General features: G+C 43.3%; 1 protein-coding gene across 8 annotated transcripts in view; it reads left to right on the top strand.

Annotated features, from left to right (window-relative positions):
• Window positions 1–26,307, top strand: part of LOC106587844 (aryl hydrocarbon receptor nuclear translocator 2) — a 112,169-nt gene that overhangs the window by 2,463 nt on the left and 83,399 nt on the right. The window contains exons 2-7 of one of the 8 annotated variants that reach the window (XM_045708572.1): window positions 2,563–2,677; window positions 17,017–17,064; window positions 19,274–19,324; window positions 23,512–23,713; window positions 24,034–24,066; window positions 24,638–24,851. In XM_045708572.1, coding sequence (XP_045564528.1) covers window positions 2,563–2,677; window positions 17,017–17,064; window positions 19,274–19,324; window positions 23,512–23,713; window positions 24,034–24,066; window positions 24,638–24,851 — 663 coding nt within the window. Of the gene's footprint in view, window positions 1–2,562; window positions 2,678–17,016; window positions 17,065–19,273; window positions 19,325–23,499; window positions 23,714–24,033; window positions 24,067–24,637; window positions 24,852–26,307 lie in introns of all 8 variants that reach the window. The other 7 variants (XM_045708571.1, XM_045708576.1, XM_045708575.1 and 4 more) reach the window with 7 other exon arrangements.

Below are 26,307 nucleotides of genomic sequence, written 5' to 3'. Positions count from 1 at the left end.
TGTAGCCAGACACTGTGTGTCCTGGCTGTCCTCTCCAGCCCAGCCTCCTGTAGCCAGACACTGTGTGTCCTGGCTGTCCTCTCCAGCCCAGCCTCCTGTAGCCAGACACTGTGTGTCCTGGCTGTCCTCTCCAGCCCTAGCCTCAAGTAGTCAGACACTGTGTGTCCTGGCTGTCCTCTCCAGCCCAGCCTCCTGTAGTCAGACACTGTGTGTCCTGGCTGTCCTCTCCAGCCCTAGCCTCCTGTAGCCAGACACTGTGTGTCCTGGCTGTCCTCTCCAGCCCTAGCCTCCTGTAGTCAGACACTGTGTGTCCTGGCTGTCCTCTCCAGCCCAGCCTCCTGTAGCCAGACACTGTGTGTCCTGGCTGTCCTCTCCAGCCTTAGCCTCCTGTAGTCAGACACTGTGTGTCCTGGCTGTCCTCTCCAGCCCAGCCTCCTGTAGTCAGACACTGTGTGTCCTGGCTGTCCTCTCCAGCCCTAGCCTCCTGTAGTCAGACACTGTGTGTCCTGGCTGTCCTCTCCAGCCCAGCCTCCTGTAGTCAGACACTGTGTGTCCTGGCTGTCCTCTCCAGCCCAGCCTCCTGTAGCCAGACACTGTGTGTCCTGGCTGTCCTCTCCAGCCCTAGCCTCCTGTAGTCAGACACTGTGTGTCCTGGCTGTCCTCTCCAGCCCAGCCTCCTGTAGCCAGACACTGTGTGTCCTGGCTGTCCTCTCCAGCCCTAGCCTCCTGTAGCCAGACACTGTGTGTCCTGGCTGTCCTCTCCAGCCCAGCCTCCTGTAGCCAGACACTGTGTGTCCTGGCTGTCCTCTCCAGCCCAGCCTCCTGTAGCCAGACACTGTGTGTCCTGGCTGTCCTCTCCAGCCCTAGCCTCCTGTAGCCAGACACTGTGTGTCCTGGCTGTCCTCTCCAGCCCAGCCTCCTGTAGCCAGACACTGTGTGTCCTGGCTGTCCTCTCCAGCCCAGCCTCCTGTAGCCAGACACTGTGTGTCCTGGCTGTCCTCTCCAGCCCAGCCTTCTGTAGTCAGACACTGTGTGTCCTGGCTGTCCTCTCCAGCCCAGCCTCCTGTAGCCAGACACTGTGTGTCCTGGCTGTCCTCTCCAGCCCTAGCCTCCTGTAGCCAGACACTGTGTGTCCTGGCTGTCCTCTCCAGCCCTAGCCTCCTGTAGCCAGACGCTGTGTGTCCTGGCTGTCCTCTCCAGCCCAGCCTCCTGTAGCCAGACACTGTGTCCTGACTGTCCTCTCTGTTAAGTTCATGTTTTAAGTATCCCTATATTTCTGTTATTACGGGGCTATCACTCAGTCAAGAGTGTGCCTGCGCAGAAAGTCTGTTCGTTGATGGACCTAGCCGAGAGTGTAATGGCTACCTTGTAGTGTGTTCATACGGTATAGTAAACTTTGTTAAACTGGAACCTTGTCATTGTGTCATTTCGAGTTAACACTCTCCAGCCCTAGCCTCCTGTAGCCAGACACGGTGTTCCTGGCAGTCCTCTCCAGCCCAGCCTCCTGTAGCCAGATGCTGTGTCCTGGCAGTCCTCTCCAGCCCTAGCCTCCTGTAGCCAGATGCTGTGTGTCCTGGCAGTCCTCTCCAGCCCAGCCTCCTATAGCCAGACGCTCTGTGTCCTGGCAGTCCTCTCCAGCCCAGCCTCCTGTTGCCAGACGCTGTGTGTCCTGGCAGTCCTCTCCAGCCCTAGCCTCCTGTAGCCAGATGCTGTGTGTCCTGGCAGTCCTCTACAGCCCTAGCCTCCTGTAGCCAGACACAGTGCTCCTGGCTGTCCTCTCCAGCCCTAGCCTCCTGTAGCCTGACACAGTGCTCCTGGCTGTCCTCTCCAGCCCTGTGTAGCCAGACACTGTGTTCTCACCTAGAACCACAGTATGCCATGCTATGTCTGGCTACCACTTCCTGAGCACTAGTTATTATGCATGTATGAGTTGAAGTGTTGTTTATATACCTCTAGGCTACTTCATGAATGAATGAATTGGTTGGTTGGTTCTTTGCTGGGGTCTGCATTGGATCTGGGGTTTTTCCAAGACAGAGAAAAGTAGAAGCTAGTGGAGGAGACAGAGAGGGAAGGATAGGAAGGGGAGGGAGAGGAGAGGGGAAACGCTAGCTTGTATCAAATATTAACAAAACTGCTGGGAGCACTGGGGCAGAGAAGGGGGTTTGTTTAGCATATCCATAACATCTGGCTGAAGGAGTGAATGAGTAGACCAGAGAGAGAGTAGACCAGAGAGAGAGAGAGAGAGAGAGAAAGAGGGTGAGTTGGTAGGCCTGGGAGAAGGCACAGAGAGAGAAATTGTGATTTGGCATGCAATGTGCTTCAGCTCACCACCCAGCACGATACGGAGCGCCATATTCAGTCTTTCTGTGTCCTAAAACAGGCTGGATTTAGGCTACATTGAAAACAACAGAAAAGCCACCATTGCATGTTCTTCTGGAGGTTCCACATGGCCATGTCCACGCTTTCAGAGTAATATTAATGCAGCTGTAATACAGTCACAATGTCACACAATGACTAATGCCATGTTCTCATGTGGTACCTTTTCTCTGTCCCCTGTTCCAGAGATGGGCAGTGAGTTGCCGGGGCCCGTTACTATGCCGGGGGCGGTGGTGGGGGCGGGCCAAGTGAGGATGGGCGGAGCCATGCCGGGCCGCGGGGGCAAGAGGAGATCCGGAGGGTGAGTACTATTTTATATCTGCATTTTACCCACAAGGCTATTCCACAGGTGTTCCAGGAGTATTACACCAGTATATCAAGAGTATTCCATGTTTATCCCAGGACCAAATATCAATAGAATTGCTTCATTATTCCAATTAGCGAACTTCAGGCATGGATAACAAAAACACAGAGCAAGCACACAGGCCAATATTCCAATGTTGAATTTCAAAGAAGCTTTATTAGCAGGACAGAGTAACACGCCGGAGATATACAATGTATGATAGTTTGATATAGTGCCACCGAAAAAAGCAAACAGTAATCTCATATAGCTGCATGTATGATTAAAAAAACATTCTTAGGTTGAAGACAGAGGTAACAGAAGATTACGGGGGTATTCCACGGTACGTTAACCCCCGGGGTGAAATCAGGACATATTTACCCCATGCCCTGGCATTCTGCCTATACAACAACATACAGTGCATTCGGAAAGTATTCAGACCCCTTTACCTTTTCCACATTTTGTTACATTACAGCCTTATTCTAAAATTGATTAAACCGTGTTTTTCCCCCTCATCAATCTACACACAATACCCCATAATGACAAAGCAAAAACAGGTTGGATGGGGAGCGTCGCTGCACAGCTATTTTCAGGTCTCTCCAGAGATGTTAGATTGGGTTCAAGTCCGGGCTCTGGCTGGGCCACTCAAGGAGATTCAGAGACTTGTCCCTAAGCCACTCCTGCGTTGTCTTGGCTGTGCTCTTAGGGTCATTGTCCTGTTGGAAGGTGAAACTTAGCCCCAGTCTGAGGTCCTGAGCGCTCTGGAGCAGGTTTTCATAAAGGATCTCTCAGTACTTTGTTCCGTTCATCTTTCCCTTGATGCTGACTAATATCCCAGTCCCTGCCGCTGAAAAACATCCCTACAGCATGATGCTGCCACCACCATGCTTCACCGTAGGGATGGTGCCAGGTTTCCTCTAGACGTGACACCTAAGGGCAAAGAGTTCGATCTTGGTTTCATCAGACCAGAGAATCTTGTTTCTCATGATTTGAGAGTCTTTAGGTGCCTTTCGGCAAACTCCAAGCGGGTGTCGTGTCTTTGGCTATGCCGGATTAAGTGATATGACATGCTAACTTATAAAATGATTTCTCTGTAATTAATATTACCTGATTAAGCTAATCATGTAAATGTAATTAACTAGAAAGTCGGGGCACCACGGAAGAACGTTTATAGAGCCGTTATCTTCCGAATAAACTCTTAACCTCTCTAGGGCAGGCGGGACGAATTCGTCCCACCTACGTAACAGCCAGTTGAATCCTGTGGCGCGATTTTCAAATACCTTAAAAATCCTATTACTTCAATTTCTCAAACATATGACTATTTTACAGCTATTTAAAGACAAGACTCGTTAATCTAACCACACTGTCCGATTTCAAAAAGGCTTTACAATGAAAGCAAAACATTAGATTATGTCAGCAGAGTACCCAACCAGAAATAATCAGACACCCATTTTTCAAGCTAGCATATAATGTCACAAAAACCCAGAAGACAGCTAAATGCAGCACTAACCTTTGATGATCTTCATCAGATGACAACCCTAGGACATTATGTTATACAATACATGCATGTTTTGTTCAATCAAGTTCATATTTATATCAAAAAACAGCTTTTTACATTAGCATGTGACGTTCAGAACTAGCATACCCCCCGCAAACTTCCGGGGAATTTACTAACAATTTACTAAATTACTCACGATAAACGTTCACAAAAAGCATAACAATTATTTTAAGAATTATAGATACAGAACTCCTCTATGCACTCGATATGTCCGATTTTAAAATAGCTTTTTGGTGAAAGCACATTTTGCAATATTCTAAGTACATAGCCCAGCCATCACGGGCTAGTTATTTAGACACCCGGCAAGTTTAGCCTTCACCAAAATCAGATTTACTATTATAAAAGTTTGATTACCTTTTGTTGTCTTCGTCAGAATGCACTCCCAGGACTGCTACTTCAATAACAAATGTTGGTTTGGTCCAAAATAATCCATCGTTATATCCGAATAGCGGCGTTTTGTTCGTGCGTCCCAGACACTATCCGAAATGGTAAATCAGGGTCGTGCGCATGGCGCAATTCGTGACAAAAAAATTCTAAATATTCCAATACCGTACCTCGAAGCATGTCAACCGCTGTTTAAAATCAATTTTTATGCAATTTATCTCGTAAAAAAGCGATAATATTCCGACCGGGAATCTCCTTTTCGGCAAACAGAGGAAAAAAAACACAAAGACGGGGGCGGCCAGTGCACGCGCATAAGCCCACAGTCCCTTGATCGGCCACTTGACAAAGGCGATAATGTGTTTCAGCATGGGGCTGGAGTGACAACATTCAGGTTTTTCCCGGGCTCTGAGAGCCTATTGGAGCCGTGGGAAGTGTCACGTTACCGCAGAGATCCTTTGTAATTGAATGAGATGTCAAAGAAAGACAATAAATGGTCAGACAGGCCACTTCCTGTAAAGGAATCTCTCAGGTTTTGACCTGCCATTTGAGTTCTGTTATACTCACAGACACCATTCAAACAGTTTTAGAAACTTTGGAGTGTTTTCTATCCAAAGCCAATAATTATATGCATATTCTAGTTACTGGGCAGGAGTAGTAACCAGATTAAATCGGGTACGTTTTTTATCCAGCCGTGTCAATACTGCCCCCTAGCCCTAACAGGTTAAAATACTTTGTAATATTTTACATCGATAGCAGTCAATATTAACCCTTGTCTTATTTTCAGTCTCATAATGAAAGTTGTAAATTCTTGGCTATCTTCACGAACCCTGGCTAACAAGTTGAATCAGCAATACAAAATTGGGTTTAATTATTTATTTACTAAATACCTAACTAATCACACAGAATTACAAATACACCGAATACAAATGATGTCATACACAAACCGTCCTGGTGGACGGAACCTGTATCATGGCTGGTTACACAAAGGAAAGGGGGTTGGGCTTGAATGACAGAGCGAGAAGATTTAGGAACAAAGAAACAGCAGCTATGCTAACGTAAATACATTATCTTATGCATTCTAAATTACCGCCCATTTGGAAAAGGAAAATGCAATAAATATTTACTCTGAGCTGCGCTTCGGTAGATTGGTCGTAGATGCTGGCCGGGTTGGCCAACAGATCTTCCTGTAAACTCGGAAGAATGTCTCTGGTGGTAAATTGGATACGTGGTGGTATCTTCGTCCGTCTGTTAGACTGGATCCGTCGTCCGTCCTTTCCTAGCCCCCGTCGACAGCGGCCGCTGCTAACTCAACGGCTAGGAAGTATCACTTCTGTAGTGAATAAGCTCAAAGTTCATACCAGTTCATACCATAGCTCACGCCGAGGTTGGCTTAGTTCTGTCCTTGACATGTGTGTCCTTCTAACGTAGAGGCTGCAGACCTCACGTACTGGAACCACTGGTTATCTTTTCGTCAAAGGCTTACATAGTGGAGAGGGGGGAAGGATGTGTTTCATCGTTTAGAACCCCTCCTCTTCACAGGGGTGGGCCACTGATCAAGCAGGGCACTTTCCTTATGAAAACCCAAATCTCTCATTTGGAAGCTAAAATTACATTTAATCTCCTAACAAACAATTTCAATATCAAACATTTCAATTGCATAACAATTCCATGTTACTCTGATAACTAGAGGGCGTATACTTTCTCAGGTACAGTTTATGTCGTCCTGTCATCAATCATAATGTCTCAGATGACAACCGAACCTTACATACATACTCATTACGTTCCAAAGCATATTTCCAACTGGTTTTATTACCAAAATATGGTTCCTTTCCCCATTTGTTTGATGTTCCCAGACTCTCTATATTTAACCTGTTAGGGCTAGGGGGCAGTATTGACACGGCTGGATAAAAAACATACCCGATTTAATCTGGTTACCACTCCTACCCAGTAACTAGAATATGCATATACTTATTACATATGGATAGAAAACACCCTACATTTTCTAAAACTGTTTGAATGGTGTCTGTGAGTATAACAGAACTCAAATGGCAGGTCAAAACCTGAGAGATTCCTTTACAGGAAGTGGCCTGTCTGACCATTTCTTGAACTTCTTTTCCATCTCTATCATTTACTAAGGATCTCTGCTCTAACGTGACACTTCCCACGTCGTCCATAGGCGCTCAGAGCCCGGGAAAAAACAGAATGTCGTCATTCCAGCCCCAGGCTGAAACACATTATCGCCCTTCTCAAGTGGCCGATCAAAGGACACTGGGTTTATGCGCGTGACCCGACCGCCCCCGCCTTTGGGATTTTTTCCTCTGTTTGCCGAAAAGGAGATTCCCTGTCGGAATATTATCGCTTTTCTACGAGAAAAATGGCGTAAAAATTGATTTTAAACAGCGGTTGACATGCTTCGAAGTACGGTAATGGAATATTTAGAATTTTATTGTCACGAATTGCGCCATGCGCGCGACACTTCTTTACTATTTCGGATAGTGTCTGGAACGCACGAACAAAACGCCGCTATTCGGATATAACGATGGATTATTTTGGACCAAACCAACATTTGTTATTGAAGTAGCAGTCCTGGGTGTGCATTCTGACGAAGACAACAAAAGGTAATCAAACTTTTATAATAGTAAATATGATTATGGTGAGTGCTAAACTTGCCGGGTGTCTAAATAGCGAGCCCGTGATGCCTGGGCTATGTACTTAGAATATTGCAAAATGTGCTTTCACCAAAAAGCTATTTTAAAATCGGACATATCGAGTGCATAGAGGAGGTCTGTATCTATAATTCTTAAAATAATTGTTATGCTTTTTGTGAACGTTTATCGTGAGTAATTTAGTAAAATGTTAGCGAATTCCCCGGAAGTTTGCGGGGGGTATGCTAGTTCTGAACGTCACATGCTAATGTAAAAAGCTGTTTTTTGATATAAATATGAACTTGATTGAACAAAACATGCATGTATTGTATAACATAATGTCCTAGGGTTGTCATCTGATGAAGATCATCAAAGGTGAGTGCTGCATTTAGCTGTCTTCTGGGTTTTGGTGACATTATATGCTGGCTTGAAAAATGGGTGTCTGATTATTTCTGGCTTGGTACTCTGCTGACATAATCTAATGTTTTGCTTTCGTTGTAAAGCCTTTTTGAAATCGGACAGTGTGGTTAGATTAACGAGAGTCTTGTCTTTAAATAGCTGTAAAATAGTCATATGTTTGAGAAAGTGAAGTAATAGGATTTTTAAGGTTTTGAAAATCGCGCCACAGGCTGCCAGTGGCTGTTACGTAGGTGGGACGCAAGCGTCCCACCTAGCCCATAGAGGTTAACACAGGCTATTCAAGTCCTTCAGTAGGGTCAGAGAGGGGAAGGGAGAAAGGTATTTATGGGGGGGGGGGGGGTCATAAACCTTACCCACAGGCCAACGTCATGACACGGGCTATCAGGTGCCTTTTACTGAGGAGTGGCTACCATCTGGCCATTCTACCGTAAAGGCCTGATTGGTGGAGTGCTGCAGAGACGGTTGTCCTTCTGGAAGGTTCTGCCATCTCCACAGAGGGCTCTTGGTCACCTCCCTGACCAAGGCCCTTCTCCCCAGATTGCTCAGTTTAGCCGGGCGTCCAGCTCTAGGAAGAGTCTTGGTGGTTCTAAACGTCTTCCATTTAAGAAAGATGGAGGCCACTGTGTTCTTGGGGACCTTCAATGCTGCAGAATTATTTTGTACCCTTCCCTAGATCGGTGCCTCCACACAATCCTGTCTCGAAGCTCTACGGACAATTACTTTGACCTCATGGCTTGGTTTTTTTCTCTGACATGCACTGTCAAATGTGGGAACTTATATAGACAGGTGTGTTCCTTTCCAAGTCATGTCCAATCAATTGAATATACCAATCAAGTTGTAGAAACATCTCAAAGATGATCAATGGGAAACATGTGCCTGAGCTCAATTTTATGTCTCCTAGCAAAGGGTCTGAATGCTTATGTATATAAGGTATTTCTGTTTTCTATTTTTATACATTTTGTCATTATGTGGTATTGTGTGTAGATTGTGTGTAGATTTACATCAATTTTAGAGTAAGGCAGTAATGTAACAAAATGTGTAAAAGTCAAGGAGTCTGAATACTTTCCGAATGCACTGTATCCATTATACATCTAGCCTACACAAACATGAAGAAATAAAAGCGAAAGCCATCCAGGCAATATGGCAACTCGACATGACACGGAACACAACAGGGACCCGTCCAGGGCATCTTTTATTTACTCCTTACATGAATGTCTGTGGATAGAAAAACTGGAGTCATTTCCAGTAGGAGCCTGACTAAGACGGTCAACAACATATACTGACACAGAGTAATGATCCTCAATTTTCACTGAGATAGGCTTGTGCTCGGTGGAAGCATGCTGTATGTATACTGTATTACCTCTACTATCACGCATAACCATGCATACTGCATTACCTCTACTATCACGCATAACCATGCATACTGCATTACCTCTATTATCAGACATAACCATGCATACTGCATTACCTCTACTATCACACATAACCATGCATACTGCATTACCTCTACTATCACACATAACCATGCATACTGCATTACCTCTACTATCACACATAACCATGCATACTGCATTACCTCTATCTGACATAACCATGCATACTGCATTACCTCTCGTATCAGGCATAACCATGCATACTCCGTTACCTCTCGTATCAGGCATAGCCGTGCATACTGCGTTACCTCTCGTATCAGGCATAGCTGTGCATACTGCGTTACCTGTCGTATCGGGCATAGCTGTGCATACTGCGTTACCTCTCGTATCAGGCATAGCCGTGCATACTGCGTTACCTCTCGTATCAGGCATAGCCGTGCATACTGCGTTACCTCTCGTATCAGGCATAGCCGTGCATACTGCGTTACCTCTCGTATCGGGCATAGCCGTGCATACTGCGTTACCTCGTGTATCAGGCATAACCATTTGTACTGCATTACCTCTACTATCATGCATAACCATGCATACTACATTGCCTCTACTATCACACATAACCATGCATACTGCATTACCTCTACTATCACGCATAACCGTGCATATTGTATTACCTCTACTATCAGGCATAACCGTGCATACTGCATTACCTCTCTTATCAGGCATAACCGTGCATGCTGCATTACCTCTCGTATCAGGCATAACAGTGCATACTGCATTACCTTAACTATCAGGCATGCATACTGCATTACCTTTCCAATCAGACATAACCATGCGTTTCACATTACCTCTCTTATCAGACATAACCATGCATACTACGCTGTGACATGTTAGTCTGTGTAGGTGCTTTCTATTTCCTGGTTTCCTTGGTTACTAACCTCCCTATAACTGGAGGAGAAGATCTGAGGTCCCTCCCCTGAGACCTTCTCTCCTCCAATGCGTTTTGAGAAGGAGGCAAGGAGAGGGGACGCGGGGAATCGAGGAAAGACAGTTGAGAAAGAGCCATTGAATGGGGCAAGCCACACTACTGAGGGACTGCATGTGACAGACAGAGACAGACAGGCAAGCAGACAGAGTGATACTTAGGAATACAGAGACAGACAGCCAGACAAGCAGACAGAGTGATACTTAGGAATACAGAGACAGACAGCCAGACAAGCAGACAGAGTGATACTTAGGAATACAGAGACAGACAGGCATGCAGACAGAGTGATACTTAGGAGACAGGCATGCAGACAGAGTGATACTTAGGAGACAGGCAAGCAGACAGAGTGATACTTAGGAATACAGAGGCAGACAGGCAAGCAGACAGAGTGATACTTAGGAATACAGAGGCAGACAGGCAAGCAGACAGAGTGATACTTAGGAATACAGAGACAGACAAATTCTCATCAGTCACTTATTATCAGAAGAATGAGTAGGAGAGAAGATTATTATCACAGACTATAGCATTAAGGTGAAGGCTGTAATTACTCAGCACTCAACTCATGACACTACTCAGTGACTGTGTTCCTTTATACCTCAGTTATAACAGTAAATGGTCCTCTGTTTAACTCTATCTTGGTCCGTCATCAGGTGCGAACTCGACCGGAGGCTGAATTCAGTCAAGCCTAAGAATCATTCACAATCTCAGTCATATATGCTCTAGCTAATCAGTCATCAGATTATGTGAAATGTACTGGTGTACATTGCTTTGACACACACACACACACACACACACACACACACACACACACACACACACACACACACACACACACACACTAAGAACACAGATCGCTGTATCAAGACATCACAGGTCAGTTCAGTAGTCTGTTAGACACACAGGCGTGAGGTGAGATTGAAAAACGCCACTCTGGAAGAGTCATCACTAGTGGCATGGCAACCTTTCAACTACAGAGGCGGCCTCAGCGGTTTGCACATCCCACGCTTCCTCTATGCTCTGAACAATACCTACTTGATTGTACCTTTTTTAATAATAACAATATGTTTTATTTCTATAGTGCTGTTCATGTGAAAGGCAAACAATGCAAATTGCTTTACATTACAAAGGCAACGTGCAAAAACAGACGTAACACCTCTGGAACAGTTTGTCATTCTGACGTGTTTGTCCGTTCAGTGTGTTGACCCCCTAGTCTAAAACAGTAAGGCGTTAAAGGTAGAGGTCGACCGATTATGATTTTTCAACGCCGATACCGATTATTGGAGGACCAAAAGCCCGATACCGATTAATCGGCCGATTATTATTATATATATTTTTTATAATGACAATTACAACAATATTTAATGAACACTTATTTTAACTTAATATAATACATCAATAAAATCAGTTTAGCCTCAAATAAATAATGAAACATGTTCAATTTGGTTTAAATAATGCAAAACAAAGTGTTGGAGAAGAAAGTAAAAGTGCAATATGTGCCATGTAAGAAAGCTAATGTTTAAGTGCCTTGCTCAGAACATGGGAACATATGAAAGCTAGTGGTTCCTTTTAACCTCTATGGGCTAGGTGGGACGCTAGCGTGCCACCCGTGGTGCACTCCATCAACAGCAGGTGCATTTCAAGAGCGGCAAATTTGAATCCAAATAAATGTCAAAATTCAAATTTTTCAAACATACAACTATTTTACACCCTTTGAAAGATAAACATCTCCTTAATCTAACCACGTTTTACGATTTCAAAAAGGTTTTACGGCGAAAGCATAAATTTAGAGTATGTTAGGACAGTACATTTACAAGAGTTGTGTGTAATGTTTTGTCAATTCAAAGACAGGGTCACCAAAACCATAAAACCAGCTAAAATGATGCACTAACCTTTTACAATCTCCATCAGATGACACTCCTAGGACATTATGTTAGTCAATGCATGCATTTTTAGTTCTATCAAGTTCATTTTTATATCCAAAAACAGCGTTTTACTATGGCATTGATGTTGAGGAAATCGTTTCCCTCCAATAACCGGCAGTCAAGTCAGCGTCACAAATTAAATAATTAAAATGAGAAAACATTGGTCAAATATTATATTGTCATTTAAAGAATTATAGATTTACATCTCTTGAACGCAATCAACTTGCCAGATTTAAAAATAACCTTACTGGGAAATCACACTTTGCAATAATCTGAGCACTGCGCCCAGAAAAATACGCGTTGCGATAGACTAGACGTCATGTTGGGGAGATCTAAAATCAAAAATACTATGTAAATAATCCATTACCTTTGATTCTCTTCATCAGATGTCACTTCCAGGTATCACAGGTCCATAACGAATGTAGTTTTGTTCAAAAAAGCTCATCATTTATGTCCAAAAATCTCCGTCTTGTTAGCACATGATCTAAGCCAGCCGGACTTCTCGTCATGAACGAGGGGAAAAAATATATTTACGTTCGTTCAAACATGTCAAACGTTGTATAGCATAAATCATTAGGGCCTTTTTTAACCAGAACATGAATAATATTCAAGGTGGACGAATGCATACTCTTTTATAACGTATTGGAACGAGGGTACCCAACATGAACTCGCGCGCCAGGTGTCTAATGGGACATCATCGTTCCATGGCTCTTGTTCGGTCAGATCTCCCTCCAGAAGACTCAAAACACTTTGTAAAGGCTGGTGACATCTAGTGGAAGCAATGGGAAGTGCCAAAATATTCCTCAACCCCTGTGTTTTTCAATGGGATAGGTTTAAAGGCAATACAACACATCAGGTATCCACTTCCTGTCAGAAAATGTCTCAGTGTTTTGCCTGCCAAATGAGTTCTGTTATACTCACAGACACCATTCAAACAGTTTTAGAAAATTTAGGGTGTTTTCTATCCATATGTAATAAGTATATGCATATTCTAGTTACTGGGTAGGAGTGGTAACCAGATTAAATCGGGTATGTTTTTTTATCCAGCCGTGTCAATACTGCCCCCTAGCCCTAACAGGTTAACATGAGTCTTCAATATTCCCAGGTAAGAAGTTTTAGGTTGTAGTTATTATATTATTATAGGAATTATAGGACTATTTCTCTCTATACGATTTGTATTTCATATACCTTTGACTATTGGATGTTCTTATAGGCACTTTAGTATTGGCAGTGTAACAGTATAGCTTCCGTCCATCTCCTCGCTCCTACCTGGGCTCAAACCAGGAACACATCGACAACAGCCACCCTCGAAGCAGCGTTACCCATGCAGAAGAAGGGAAAAAACTACTCCAAGTCTCAGAGCGAGTGACGTTTGAAACGCTATTAGCGTGCACCCGGCTAACTAGCTAGCCATTTCACATCGGTTACACCAGCCTAATCTTGGGAGTTGATAAGCTTGAAGGGGTGGAACGTTCCAACAGGAATCTGTTCCAAAAAAACATAAAGTAAAAGGTTGCCAACCAACAACGCATACAAAGTAGCAACGCATACAAACCTAGCTAACTAGCTGCCGAATAGGCATCAACTCACCACGTAGCGTATTCTTAATGTTTGTCCATAGGCAAACAGACATGCGAGGACAGACATTTTTCGGAATAAACGTGATGAGTGAAAAACGCAATGAAATAGACCACTCCCTACCCGGTATCTTATTCTGCCGCTATACAACTTTGTATGCGTAGTTTTTTGGAAACCTTGTTATTTAGGAAGTTTTTGGAATAGATTCCTGTTGGAACGTTCCACAAATTATACCCACCCAGGTTGAAGTCATAAACAGAGCAATGCTTGAAGCACAGTGAAGTGCTGTTTGAATGAATGCTTACGAGCCTGCTGCTGCCTACCACCGCTCAGTCAGGCTGCTCTATCAAATCATAGACTTAATTATAATATAATAAACACACAGAAATACGAGCCTTGGGTCATTAATATGGTTGAATCTGGAAACTATCATCTCGAAAACAAAAGTTTTTTTCTTTCAGTGACATACGGAACTGTTCCGTATTTTATCAAACGGGTGACTAAGTCTAAATATTCCTGTTAGGCATTGATGTTTAGGTACATTGGTGCAACGACAGTACTTTTTTCGCAACTTGCGCTTGTTAAATCAACACCCGTTTGTCGAAGTAGGCTGTGATTCAATGAAAATTAACAGGCATCGCATCAATCATATGCAACGCAGGACACGTTAGATAAACTAGTAATATCATCAACCATGTGTAGTTAACTAGTGATTATGTTAAGATTGATAGTTTTTTATAAGTCTAATGCTAGCTAGCAACTTACCTTTGCTTCTTGCTGCCCTCGCGTTACAGGTGGTCAGCCTGTTAATCCTTGTGGAGTGCAATGTAAGGCAGGTGGTTAGAGCGTTGGACTGGTAACTGAAGGTTGCAAAAACGAATCCCCCCTGAACAAGGCAGTTAACCCCCGGTTCTAGGCCGTCATTGTAAATAAGAATGTGTTCTTAATCTGACTTGCCTAGTTAAATAAAGGTGTAAAAAAAAAGTTAAAGGTATGATTTCTTCTCAGGTTGCGTTGTAACGCTAGGGTGTAGTGGGTGCAGAGTCAGGAGCAGGAGGCAGAGAATGCAGGGTGGTTTATTTATTCAACACACAACGGCAAAACACAAGCCGCCCCAACAGCGAACTAGAGCGCACACAAAAAACCAAAGTGCCCAAACACATGGGACAAAACAGGTCGGCGGAACATACGCGCTCGCACCTCAAAATACAAATGAGCGTGCATACACAAGCAATACAGCAAACAAATAATCCCGCACACAGAGCAGGCGGGCCTCCTGGCTAAAATAGCCCAGCTAATCAGCCCAAACCAAAAACAGGTGCACACAATAAAGGAAAGGGGGAAAAGGGAATCAGTGGCAGCTAGTAGGCCGGCGACGACGACCGCCGAGCGCCACCCCAACAGGAGGGAGAGCCGCCTACGGTAGGAGTCATGACATGCGTTGTTTCTTGACACACTTGCTTACTATTTATTACATGTTGTGTTAACAGCAACCTTGAAATGTACTCAAATGCTGCATAAGAAAAGACTCCTCAGAAATGTGGCCGTAACTTAAGGTTTTTAATGCTCTTTCTGATACTCTTCAATCAAATGTCTCAGTGAAGTTGAGTTGTAGTGTTTTCATCATAACATGTCGACTGCAGGGCCCATGGGCCCTAGTCCAAAAGTGGTGCACTATAGGGGCAAAGTGTGCCATTTGAGACTCAGTCTTAGTGTCGAGGGACGCAGAGGAAATTGATTCATTTTCTGTTTGGCAGTGACTATGCATTTCACAATTTCTGTTGCTGTTGCACCAGGGCCTTGTTCAGTAGGAACAGGGGAGGAAATAAGCATTCTCATTGTTCAGTAGGAACAGGGGAGGAAATAAGCATTCTCATTGTTCAGTAGGAACAGGGGAGGAAATAAGCATTCTCATTGTTCAGTAGGAACAGGGGAGGAAATAAGCATTCTCATTGTTCAGTAGGAACAGGGGAGGAAATAAGCATTCTCATTGTTCAGTAGGAACAGGGGAGGAAATAAGCATTCTCATTGTTCAGTCGGAACAGGGGAGGAAATAAGCATTCTCATTGTTCAGTCGGAACGGGGAGGAAATAAGCATTCTCATTGTTCAGTTGGAACAGGGGAGGAAATAAGCATTCTCATTGTTCAGTAGGAACAGGGGAGGAAATAAGCATTGTCATTGTTCAGTCGGAACAGGGGAGGAAATAAGCATTGTCATTGTTCAGTAGGAACAGGGGAGGAAATAAGCATTGTCATTGTTCAGTAGGAACGGGAGGAAATAAGCATTGTCATTGTTCAGTAGGAACAGGGGAGGAAATAAGCATTGTCATTGTTCAGTCGGAACAGGGGAGGAAATAAGCATTGTCATTGTTCAGTCGGAACAGGGGAGGAAATAAGCATTGTCATTGTTCAGTCGGAACAGGGGAGGAAATAAGCATTCTCATTGTTCAGTAGGAACAAGGGAGGAAATAAGCATTCTCATTGTTCAGTAGGAACAAGGGAGGAAATAAGCATTCTCATTGTTCAGTAGGAACAAGGGAGGAAATAAGCATTCTCATTGTTCAGTAGGAACAGGGGAGGAAATAAGCATTGTCATTGTTCAGTAGGAACAGGGGAGGAAATAAGCATTGTCATTGTTCAGTAGGAACAGGGGAGGAAATAAGCATTGTCATTGTTTAGTAGGAACAGGGGAGGAAATAAGCATTCTCATTGTTCAGTAGGAACAGGGGAGGAAATAAGCATTGTCATTGTTCAGTAGGAACAGGGGAGGAAATAAGCATTCTCATTGTTCAGTAGGAACAGGGGAGGAAATAAGCATTGTCATTGTTTAGTAGGAACAGGGGAGGAAATAAGCATTCTCATTGTTTAGTAGGAACAGGGGAGGAAATAAGCATTCTCATTGTTTAGTTGGAACAGGTGAGGAAATAAGCATTCTCATTGTTTAGTAGGAACAGGGGAGGAAATAAGCATTCTCATTGTTCAGTAGGAACAGGGGAGGAAATAAGCATTCTCATTGTTTAGTTGGAACAGGGGAGGAAATAAGCATTCTCATTGTTTAGTAGGAACAGGGGAGGAAATAAGCATTCTCATTGTTTAGTAGGAACAGGGGAGGAAATGAGCATTCTCATTGTTCAGTAGGAACAGGGGAGGAAATGAGCATTCTCATTGTTCAGTAGGAACAGGGGAGGAAATAAGCATTCTCATTGTGGTATCTCTGTTTGAATGTTTTTAAATTTTGTATCCACTGGATTAGAAAGCTAGAAAGAGTTGGCTGTCAAGCTAATTTCCCTCAGCAGGAAAATATAAGCATACAGCCATAAAACAATGGCAACACACACACACAAATATGGACAGTTTGCGCACACACACACACACACACACACACACACACACACACACACCCTAGACTAGATGAGTAACTGTTTTGGTCTTTGATTGCAGGATGGACTTTGATGACGAGGATGGGGAAGGACCAAGTAAATTTTCAAGGTGAGAACAGTGAACGATGGCCGACTGATATTTCCATGTAGTAAGTGTCACTCATTGTTATAACAAATAACTCTTTCTATGAGAAGCAGTCAAGTTCTAGACTTGAAGTTGTTGCTATGAGTGTTTATTATACAGAATTCCATATTTTGTACAATCATTCCTTGTTGTCATCTTATTGCTATGGACATTCAATCACATTTACCAAACTCATTGTTTCATATTTTCAAGCGTTTTAACATTTTTGATCTGTTAAACGTTTTTTTTTGTTCCTCAAAAGCAGCTTCAGCTGTCTTCCACCCACAGGCATTCTCTCACGTGTTGTTTTTCTCCAAAGTGTGGTTTTTCCTCTATTCTGTGTTCTCTCAGATTTATCCAGAGTTCCCTGGCAGCAGTGGTCTCTGTTAGTGGAGTGGGGACAATGCCCTCTGCTGGGGAGAAGATAAACTACAACAGCATGTTGTATATAATGAGAAACACACTACTACCTCTGCCACATTACTAACTCTCTCATTTTAAAGTTGATGAGAAGAGCCTACCAAACAACCAGAGCCTATTGACCAAAAATACCACATTGATAAATAGTGTGCTTTGTTGCAGACATCCAGCATGCCACTGCTTATTATAAAAAGTGTTCTCACACACCTTCTGAAAGTCTCTTGTTACTCCATACCTGACCAGGCCACGGGAAGTCCTATTTTTCAACTTCTCTCCCCTGTCTAGTCCACTCTAGTGAGGCCTTCTTAGAGGCCAGAGAGTACCGATCCCATAGGGCTCTGGTCAAAAGTAGTGCACTACATAGGGAATAGTTAGCACTTTTACAGCCACTTAATACAACGCATGCCCATTTTCTGCTGTAACACCCATTACCTGTCCTGTGCATGTTGCTCTCATCAAAATATCTAACACTTTTTAAAGCCCATAAATAGCATGTGTATCATTCTAATTCTACACGTGTTATCCCTTATTCAGGCTACCATGTTCAGGTTACTGTGTTATCCCTTATTCAGGCTACCATGTTCAGGTTACTGTGTTATCCCTTATTCAGGCTACTGTGTTCAGGTTACTGTGTTATCCCATATTCAGGCTACTGTGTTCAGGTTACTGTGTTATCCCTTATTCAGGCTACCATGTTCAGGTTACTGTGTTATCCCTTATTCAGGCTACCGTGTTCAGGTTACTGTGTTATCCCATATTCAGGCTACTGTGTTCAGGTTACTGTGTTATCCCATATGCAGGCTACTGTGTTCAGGCTACCGTGTTCAGGTTACTGTGTTATCCCTTATTCAGGCTACCGTGTTCAGGTTACTGTGTTATCCCTTATTCAGGCTACCGTGTTCAGGTTACTGTGTTATCACTTATTCAGGCTACCGTGTTCAGGTTACTGTGTTATCCCTTATTCAGGCTACCGTGTTCAGGTTACTGTGTTATCCCTTATTCAGGCTACCGTGTTCAGGTTACTGTGTTATCACTTATTCAGGCTACCGTGTTCAGGTTACTGTGTTATCCCTTATTCAGGCTACCGTGTTCAGGTTACTGTGTTATCCCTTATTCAGGCTACCGTGTTCAGGTTACTGTGTTATCCCTTATTCAGGCTACCGTGTTCAGGTTACTGTGTTATCCCTTATTCAGGCTACAGTGTTCAGGTTACTGTGTTAGGGTGTGTTCAGGCTACCGTGTTCAGGTTACTGTGTTATCCCATATTTAGGCTACTGTGTTCAGGTTACTGTGTTAGGGTGTGTTCAGGCTACCGTGTTCAGGTTACTGTGTTAGGGTGTGATCAGGCTACTGTGTTCAGGCTACTCTTCTCAGGCTACTGTGTTAGGCTACTGTTCTCAGGCTACTGTGTTAGGCTACTGTTCTCAGGCTACTGTGTTAGGCTACTGTTCTCAGGCTACTGTGTTAGGGTTTGGTCAGGCTACCGTTTTCAGTCTACTGTGTCAAGCTACTGTTCTCAGGATACTGTGTTCAGGCTACTGTGGTACTGTGTTCAGGCTACCGTGTTTAGACTACTGTTCTCAGGCTACTGTTCTCAGGCTACCGTGTTTAGACTACGGTTCTCAGGCTACTGTTCTCAGGCTACTGTGTTCAGGCAACTGTGTTAGGGTGTGGTCAGGCTACTGTGGTCATGCTACTGTGTTCAGGTGTTTGCGTCTCAGTGAGTGGTGTCCCAGGTGTTACATGCTTTGTTCTTCTCTGCTCCTCTCTCTAGGTATGATGATGATGATCAGATACCTGGTGATGATAAGGAGAGATATGCCAGGTAGGCCTGGCCTGCTAGAGCTCCACAGGATTTCACTGACTCACCCCACCTCCCAGGGCTTGACTAAAACACTTACCTAACGTTTACAGCAGTGTCAGGTTACACCTGCTCTTTTCACCAGTGAATAAAACACTACATGTATTTTTTTTTAAACACTAACTGTTTAGCGTGGATAAAAGGGATGTTTTTACAGTTGTCTTTCATTCCTTAATGGAAATATCAGGTGTAAACTTAATTTCAAACAGTGCAGCCAAGCACTGAGTGAATTTGACCCACAGAGCTGTGGAGACTTGGATAGAATACGGTCAAAAGGAAAGCCTGAATGCCCAGGGACTTTAAATGGAAAGCCTAAATTCCCAGGGATTTCAGATGGAAAGCCCAAATTCTCAGGGATTTCAGTTGGAAAGCCTAAATTCTCAGGAATTTCAGATGGAAAGCCTAAATTCTCAGGAATTTCAGATGGAAAGCCTAAATTCTCAGGAATTTCAGATGGAAAGCCTAAATTCTCAGGAATTTCAGATGGAAAGCCTAAATTCTCAGGAATTTCAGATGGAAAGCCTAAATTCTCAGGAATTTCAGATGGAAAGCCTAAATTCTCAGGGATTTCAGATGGAAAGCCTAAATTCTCAGGGATTTCAGATGGAAAGCCTAAATTCTCAGGGATTTCAGATGGAAAGCCTAAATTCTCAGGGATTTCAGATGGAAAGCCTAAATTCTCAGGGATTTCAGATGGAAAGCCTAAATGCCCAGGGATTTCAGATGGAAAGCCTAAATTCTCAGGGATTTCAGATGGAAAGCCTAAATTCTCAGGGATTTCAGATGGAAAGCCTAAATTCTCAGGGATTTCAGATGGAAAGCCTAAATTCTCAGGGATTTCAGTTGGAAAGCCTAAATTCTCAGGGATTTCAGATGGAAAGCCTAAATTCTCAGGGATTTCAGATGGAAAGCCTAAATTCTCAGGGATTTCAGATGGAAAGCCTAAATTCTCAGGGATTTCAGATGGAAAGCCTAAATTCTCAGGGATTTCAGATGGAAAGCCTAAATGCCCAGGGACTCCATACCCCTGGACATTTACAGTAATGTTGATTAATGTGCAAGTCAAATTCAAGTAAATCATACCAATTCAAAAATCTATCAAAGCTCCCCTAATTTATATTACTAACTCTGAATACAAACATAATTTTCAAAATTGACAATTTATTAATCTGATGTTTTATTCATCATTCATCTTCATAATGTATTTATGCCACCAGACCTCTGCTATGGAAATGAAGGTTCTGTCCCAAATGGCTACCTATTCAGTTAGTGCTGACTCAAAAAGGGCTTGTATGGAAACCTCACCCTATTCAGCTAGTGCTGACTCAAAAAGGGCTTGTATGGAAACCTCACCCTATTCAGTTAGTGCTGACTCAAAAAGGGCTTGTATGGAAACCTCACCCTATTCAGTTAGTGCTGACTCAAAAAGGGCTTGTATGGAAACCTCACCCTATTCAGTTAGTGCTGACTCAAAAAGGGCTTGTATAGAAACCTCACCCTATTCAGTTAGTGCTGACTCAAAAAGGGCTTGTATGGAAACCTCACCCTATTCAGTTAGTGCTGACTCAAAAAGGGCTTGTATAGAAACCTCACCCTATTCAGTTAGTGCTGACTCAAAAAGGGCTTCTATGGAAACCTCACCCTATTCAGCTAGTGCTGACTCAAAACTTGGCTTGTATGGAAACCTCACCAATTCGATTAGTACTGACTCAAAAAGGGTTTGTATGGCAACCTCACCAATTCGATTAGTACTGACTCAAAAAGGGTTTGTATGGCAACCTCACCAATTCAATTAGTACTGACTCAAAAAGGGTTTGTATGGCAACCTCACCTATTTGGGACATTAGAAATACAGTGCCTTCAGAAAGAATTCACACCCATGGACTTTTCCCAAATTTTGTTGTGTTACAGCCTGAATTTAAATTGATTCAATTTAGATGTTTTTGTCACTGTCCTACACACAATACCTCATAATGTCGAAGTGTTTACAAATGAATTACAAATGAAAATCTGAAATGTCTTGAGTCAATAAGTATTCAATCCCTTTGTTATGCAAGCCTAAATAAGTTCAGGAGGAAACATTTGTCACAAGTTGTATGGACTCACTCTGTCTGCAATAATAGTGTTTAACATGATTTTGGAATGACTACCTCTGTACCCCACACATACAATTTTCTGTAAGGTCCCTTAGTCGAGACATGAATTTCAAACACAGATTCAACCACAAAGACCACAGAGGTTTTCCAATGCCTAGCAAAGAAGGGCATCTATTGGTATATGGGTAAAAAATAAAGTAGACATTGAATATTTCTTTGGGCATGATGGAGTTATTCATTACACTTTAGATGGTATATCAATACACCTAGTCACTACAAATACACAGGCGTCCTTCCTAACTCAGTTGCCAGAGAGGAAGGAAACCGCTCAGGGATTTCACCATGAGGCCAATGGTGACTTTAAAACAGTTAGTTTAAAACTGAGGATGGATCAACAACATTGCAGTTACTCCACAATACTAACCTAATTGACAGAGTGAAAAGAAGGAAGCCTGTACAGAATACAAATATTCAAAAACATGCATCCTGTTTTCAACAAAGCAAAGCAATTCACTTTGTGTCCTGCATAGAAAGTGTCAAGTTTGGGGCAAATCCAATACAACACATTACTGAGTACCACTCCATATTTTCAAGCATAGTGGTGGCTGCATCATGTTATGGGTATGCTTGTAATCGTTAAGGACTATGGAATTTTTCAGGATTTAAAAAAACTGAATGGAGCTAAGCACACCCCAAATCCTAGAGGATAACCTAGTTAAGTCTCCTTTCCAACAGACACTGGGAGAGGAATTCACATTTCGGAAGGACAATAACCTAAAACACAAGGCCACATCTACAATGGAGTTGCTTACCAAGAAGACAGTGAATGTTCCTGAGTGGCTGAGTTAGTTTTGACTTAAATCTGCTTGAAAATGTATGGCAAGACCTCAAAATGGTTGTCTAGCAATGATCAACAACCAATTTGACAGAGTTTGAAGAACTTGGGCACATGTTTCACAATCCAGAGATTTACCCAGAAAGACTCACAGCTGTAATCGCTGCCAAAGGTGATTGTAACATGTATTCAACCCAATGAGTCAATACTTATAAGTAAGATATATTAGTGTTTTATTTGACACATTTTTGACATTACCAAGTATTTTGTTTAGATCTTTGAAAAACATGACAATTAAATTCATTTTAATCCCACTTTGTAACAACAAAATGTTGGAAAAGTCAAGGGGTGTGAATACTTTCTGAAGGCAATGTATGTTATTCACACATGACGTTCATGATCAAATAAATGAACATAGAATTTGAGGACCCGTCTATCCGTAGCTCAGAGATTGTGTTCTGGTCTGCTGTGTTCTTTAATCCCTGTATGTTCTTTATGTCCTCAGAAGACAAACTCAAACGCTGAAAAGCAACTGAATAACTTCTCTTCTCCTAACTTCCCTTTAGTCTTCTCTAGTACAGAGTATTATGGTTCTTAGAGTACGTGCACATACTCCTATCTCCAAGAATGGCTGACAATGAATTCAGTTTAAGTGAAAGTGTGTATCCAGCCATAGGTAGGTGTTGAACAACCAAGTTTGAAGTCGGTTCACTAGAGTTTACCATACTGTATTAAAACTAACATACTAAGCTTTTAACACCCAAAGTTCCAATTCAAACCAAGGGAGGTGAATGATTTTGTAGGCAGCCTGTCCGGCCTAAGCACTGCTAGGGGAAACACTGGTATATGCAGATGGTTGTCACTGGATGCTCATGTTAGAAAAAAAACGGCATTATCATGAAATCAGAATTGGGTTTAGGGTTATGGTGCATACACATCAATGCTAAAAGAAATGCACAAACACACACCAAATCGTCCCACAGTACAGCCTCAAAGACCCCTTCTGTCTGCTCCATACTTTTCACTGATTTGTGAATTTAAAGATAAGAAATGATGTTTACATTTATATCCTGTCAACTGTGGCCAACCAGTGACGACCACCACCCCCGGGTGTCTACAGCTCTGATCTGGAGCCGTGTGATAACCCCCCCCCCCCGACCACCAGCGACGCTTCCCCCTATGTGTCTAAATCCTCCTCTCTGTTCCAGAGAGAACCACAGCGAGATAGAGCGGCGTCGCCGTAACAAGATGACCCAGTACATCACGGAGCTGTCGGACATGGTGCCCACCTGCAGCGCTCTGGCCCGCAAGCCAGACAAACTGACTATCCTCCGCATGGCCGTGTCCCACATGAAGTCCATGAGAGGGACCGGGAACACGTCCACTGACGGGGCGTACAAGCCCTCGTTCCTGACCGAGCAGGTATTATAGGTGGGGGTGACGATGGCCGCGTTTCAGGCTGACTACATTGCAGACAACTACCAGATCTCACAAAGTGTAAAGTGTTTAAGCTAACTGCATCGTATGATATCGCATGATATTGCAATCTGATAACCCAACTGCGCTGTCGATGAAATGGCACACGACCATTGGTTGATGCCATGCAATGACTGCAATGTAGTCGACCTGGAACACGACCAATGTGTGTGTGTTTTGTGGGTGGGTTGGTCATGGGGGCTGATGTGCGCGTATCTGTGTGTGTGTGCGTTTTGCGTGTGTGTGTGTCTGTGTGAGTAATTTAGCAGGGTCTACAAACCCTCCTCCTCAGCAAACAGGTAATAATAAAACAACTTTATTTGTATAGCACATTTCATACAGAGACCGCAACTCAAGGTGCTGTACATAATAAAATAGTAATAATAGTCATTAAAAAGTAAACAATAAAAAGACAAAGTAACATAAAAGGCAATAAAAGCAGCATAATATGATCAAAATGAATACAAACACATAGGAATTAGAGATGAAAAAGAGTACATAAATAAACTAGTACAAAGCCAAACTGAAAAGGTGAGTCTATGAACTGGTTTTGTTCTGTTCTCTTTGACTCTGCATTTGGGTTCTGTACGTTGGGTCTGCACATCTGTGCAGCTCTACAAATGATATCCGCTGACACAATTTCCTGTCAGCATATTGATCTTATCAATTTGAAATAAATAAAGCTTTTGCAGGCTGTCTGTCATGTCCCCTGCCTCTGCCCTTGGCGTGTGTGTCTGTTTGTCCCGGATTTTCACCAATGGTATGTCAGTCAATACTGTATATCCCTCATCTTTACTGTGACGTGTGTTTCTGCTCTGCCATCACACACGTGTGTGTGTTCTGTTTCTCTTTTCTCCTCTCGTCTAATAGGAGTTGAAGCACCTCATCCTGGAGGCGGCCGACGGCTTCCTGTTTGTGGTCGCCGCGGAGACGGGCCGCGTGATCTACGTGTCTGACTCGGTGACGCCGGTGCTCAACCACCCGCAGTCGGAGTGGTTTGGCAGCACGCTGTATGAGCAAGTGCATCCTGACGACGTGGACAAGCTGCGGGAACAGCTCAGCACCTCAGAGAATTCCATGACAGGTAGGAATACTGCTATACACATTGATATTCCCTAGTGAAAGCTATGTTGGTTCGCAATACTGTTCAGGAATACTGCTATTCCGTTAACTAGAACTCCATGTCAGAGGTAGGAATGTTGGTTGTGAATGCTGCTTAGGAATACTGCAGTTTCCCAAGCTAGAACTCCACGATAGGTAGGAATATTGGTCCGCTATACCGTTCAGGAATAACACTGTTCACATAGCTAGAAGTTCTTGCACGTGTCCTTGCCAACCAACTGCTACCCCTGTCTGAGGAAGTACTCCCAGAATCACAGTGTTGCTTCCGCCCATCCAGAGGTACTGCAGATATGATCTTCAAAGCACGCCAGCTACAAGAGAAGTGGCGGGGACAAGGCCGGTGAAAAAAGCTACACATCAGTAAAGAGCGCAGTCTGCTGATAGAATGCCCTTTTTTTAATTCTCATCTGAGTGGAGAAGTGCAACTGACGCACAAAAATAGTCTGATGCCGAGCAGAAAATATTTTTGGGGATCTGCGTTTACAAAATGCAGCAAGAGATTTCTTACGTGTTTTATATATTTGTTCCTTCGTGAAAAATTGAAGAATTCTGCGTTAACGCAACCCTTGAGTTTAAATTGCTAGTTAAGTAAGTTACTGAATTAATAAGATAACGGCCCATCATGTTGTGTAAGCTTTCTGTTTGAGAAGTCAAAGCCCTTTGGATTAATTAGCAGTGGCAGCTGTACAGATATCTTTTGATTTCCTTGCTTTTGTCTCCTCTCCGTTCTCGTCCCGAGCAACTCCAGACAGACAGAGCTGCTTCAGAGCAGACAAAACTTTGTTAATTTGTACATTGTCTCTCGTTCACATTTGTTTGTAAATGTCCAAACTCACAAAACATTACATTCGGTAGCTCCTACCTATATATATATGTAGGTAGGAGGGGGGTGGCAGGCAGGTAGCCTAGTGGTTAGAGCGTTAGGCCAGTAACTGAAAGGTTGCTGGATCGAATCCCCGAGCTGACAAGGTAAAAATCTGTCGTTGTGCCCTTGAACAAGGCAGTTAACCCACTGTTCCCCGGTAGGCCGTCATTGTAAATAAGAATTTAGTTAAATCCACTCGGGGCTCCCGAGTGGCGCAGCGGTCCCTGGATCCAAGCTGCATCACATGCGGCCGTGATTGGGAGTCCCATAGGGCGGTGCACAATTGGCCCAGCATCGTCTGGGTTTTGCCGGGGTAGGCCGTCATTGTAAATAAGAATTTGTTCTTAACTGATGTGCCTGGTTAAATAAATTAACTTTATGAGCTGGATTGTCTGTCTTTGCAAGTTTGTTTATTTTCGCACTTTTGCGCTTGTTAGCATATTTAGCTAACAGCTTCCAGGGAAATGAACTTTTACTTGTGCTAATTTTGTTAGCATTCAGGTAACGGATGCCTAATGGTCTTTTTTTTGCGCCCCCTTATGCACTAAGTCGG

This window comes from Salmo salar, chromosome ssa26 (assembly GCF_905237065.1).
Source record: "Salmo salar chromosome ssa26, Ssal_v3.1, whole genome shotgun sequence".
NCBI lineage: Eukaryota > Metazoa > Chordata > Actinopteri > Salmoniformes > Salmonidae > Salmo > Salmo salar.
Note: the sequence above shows the minus strand (reverse complement) of the source record. Positions and strands in the feature narration are given on the sequence as shown.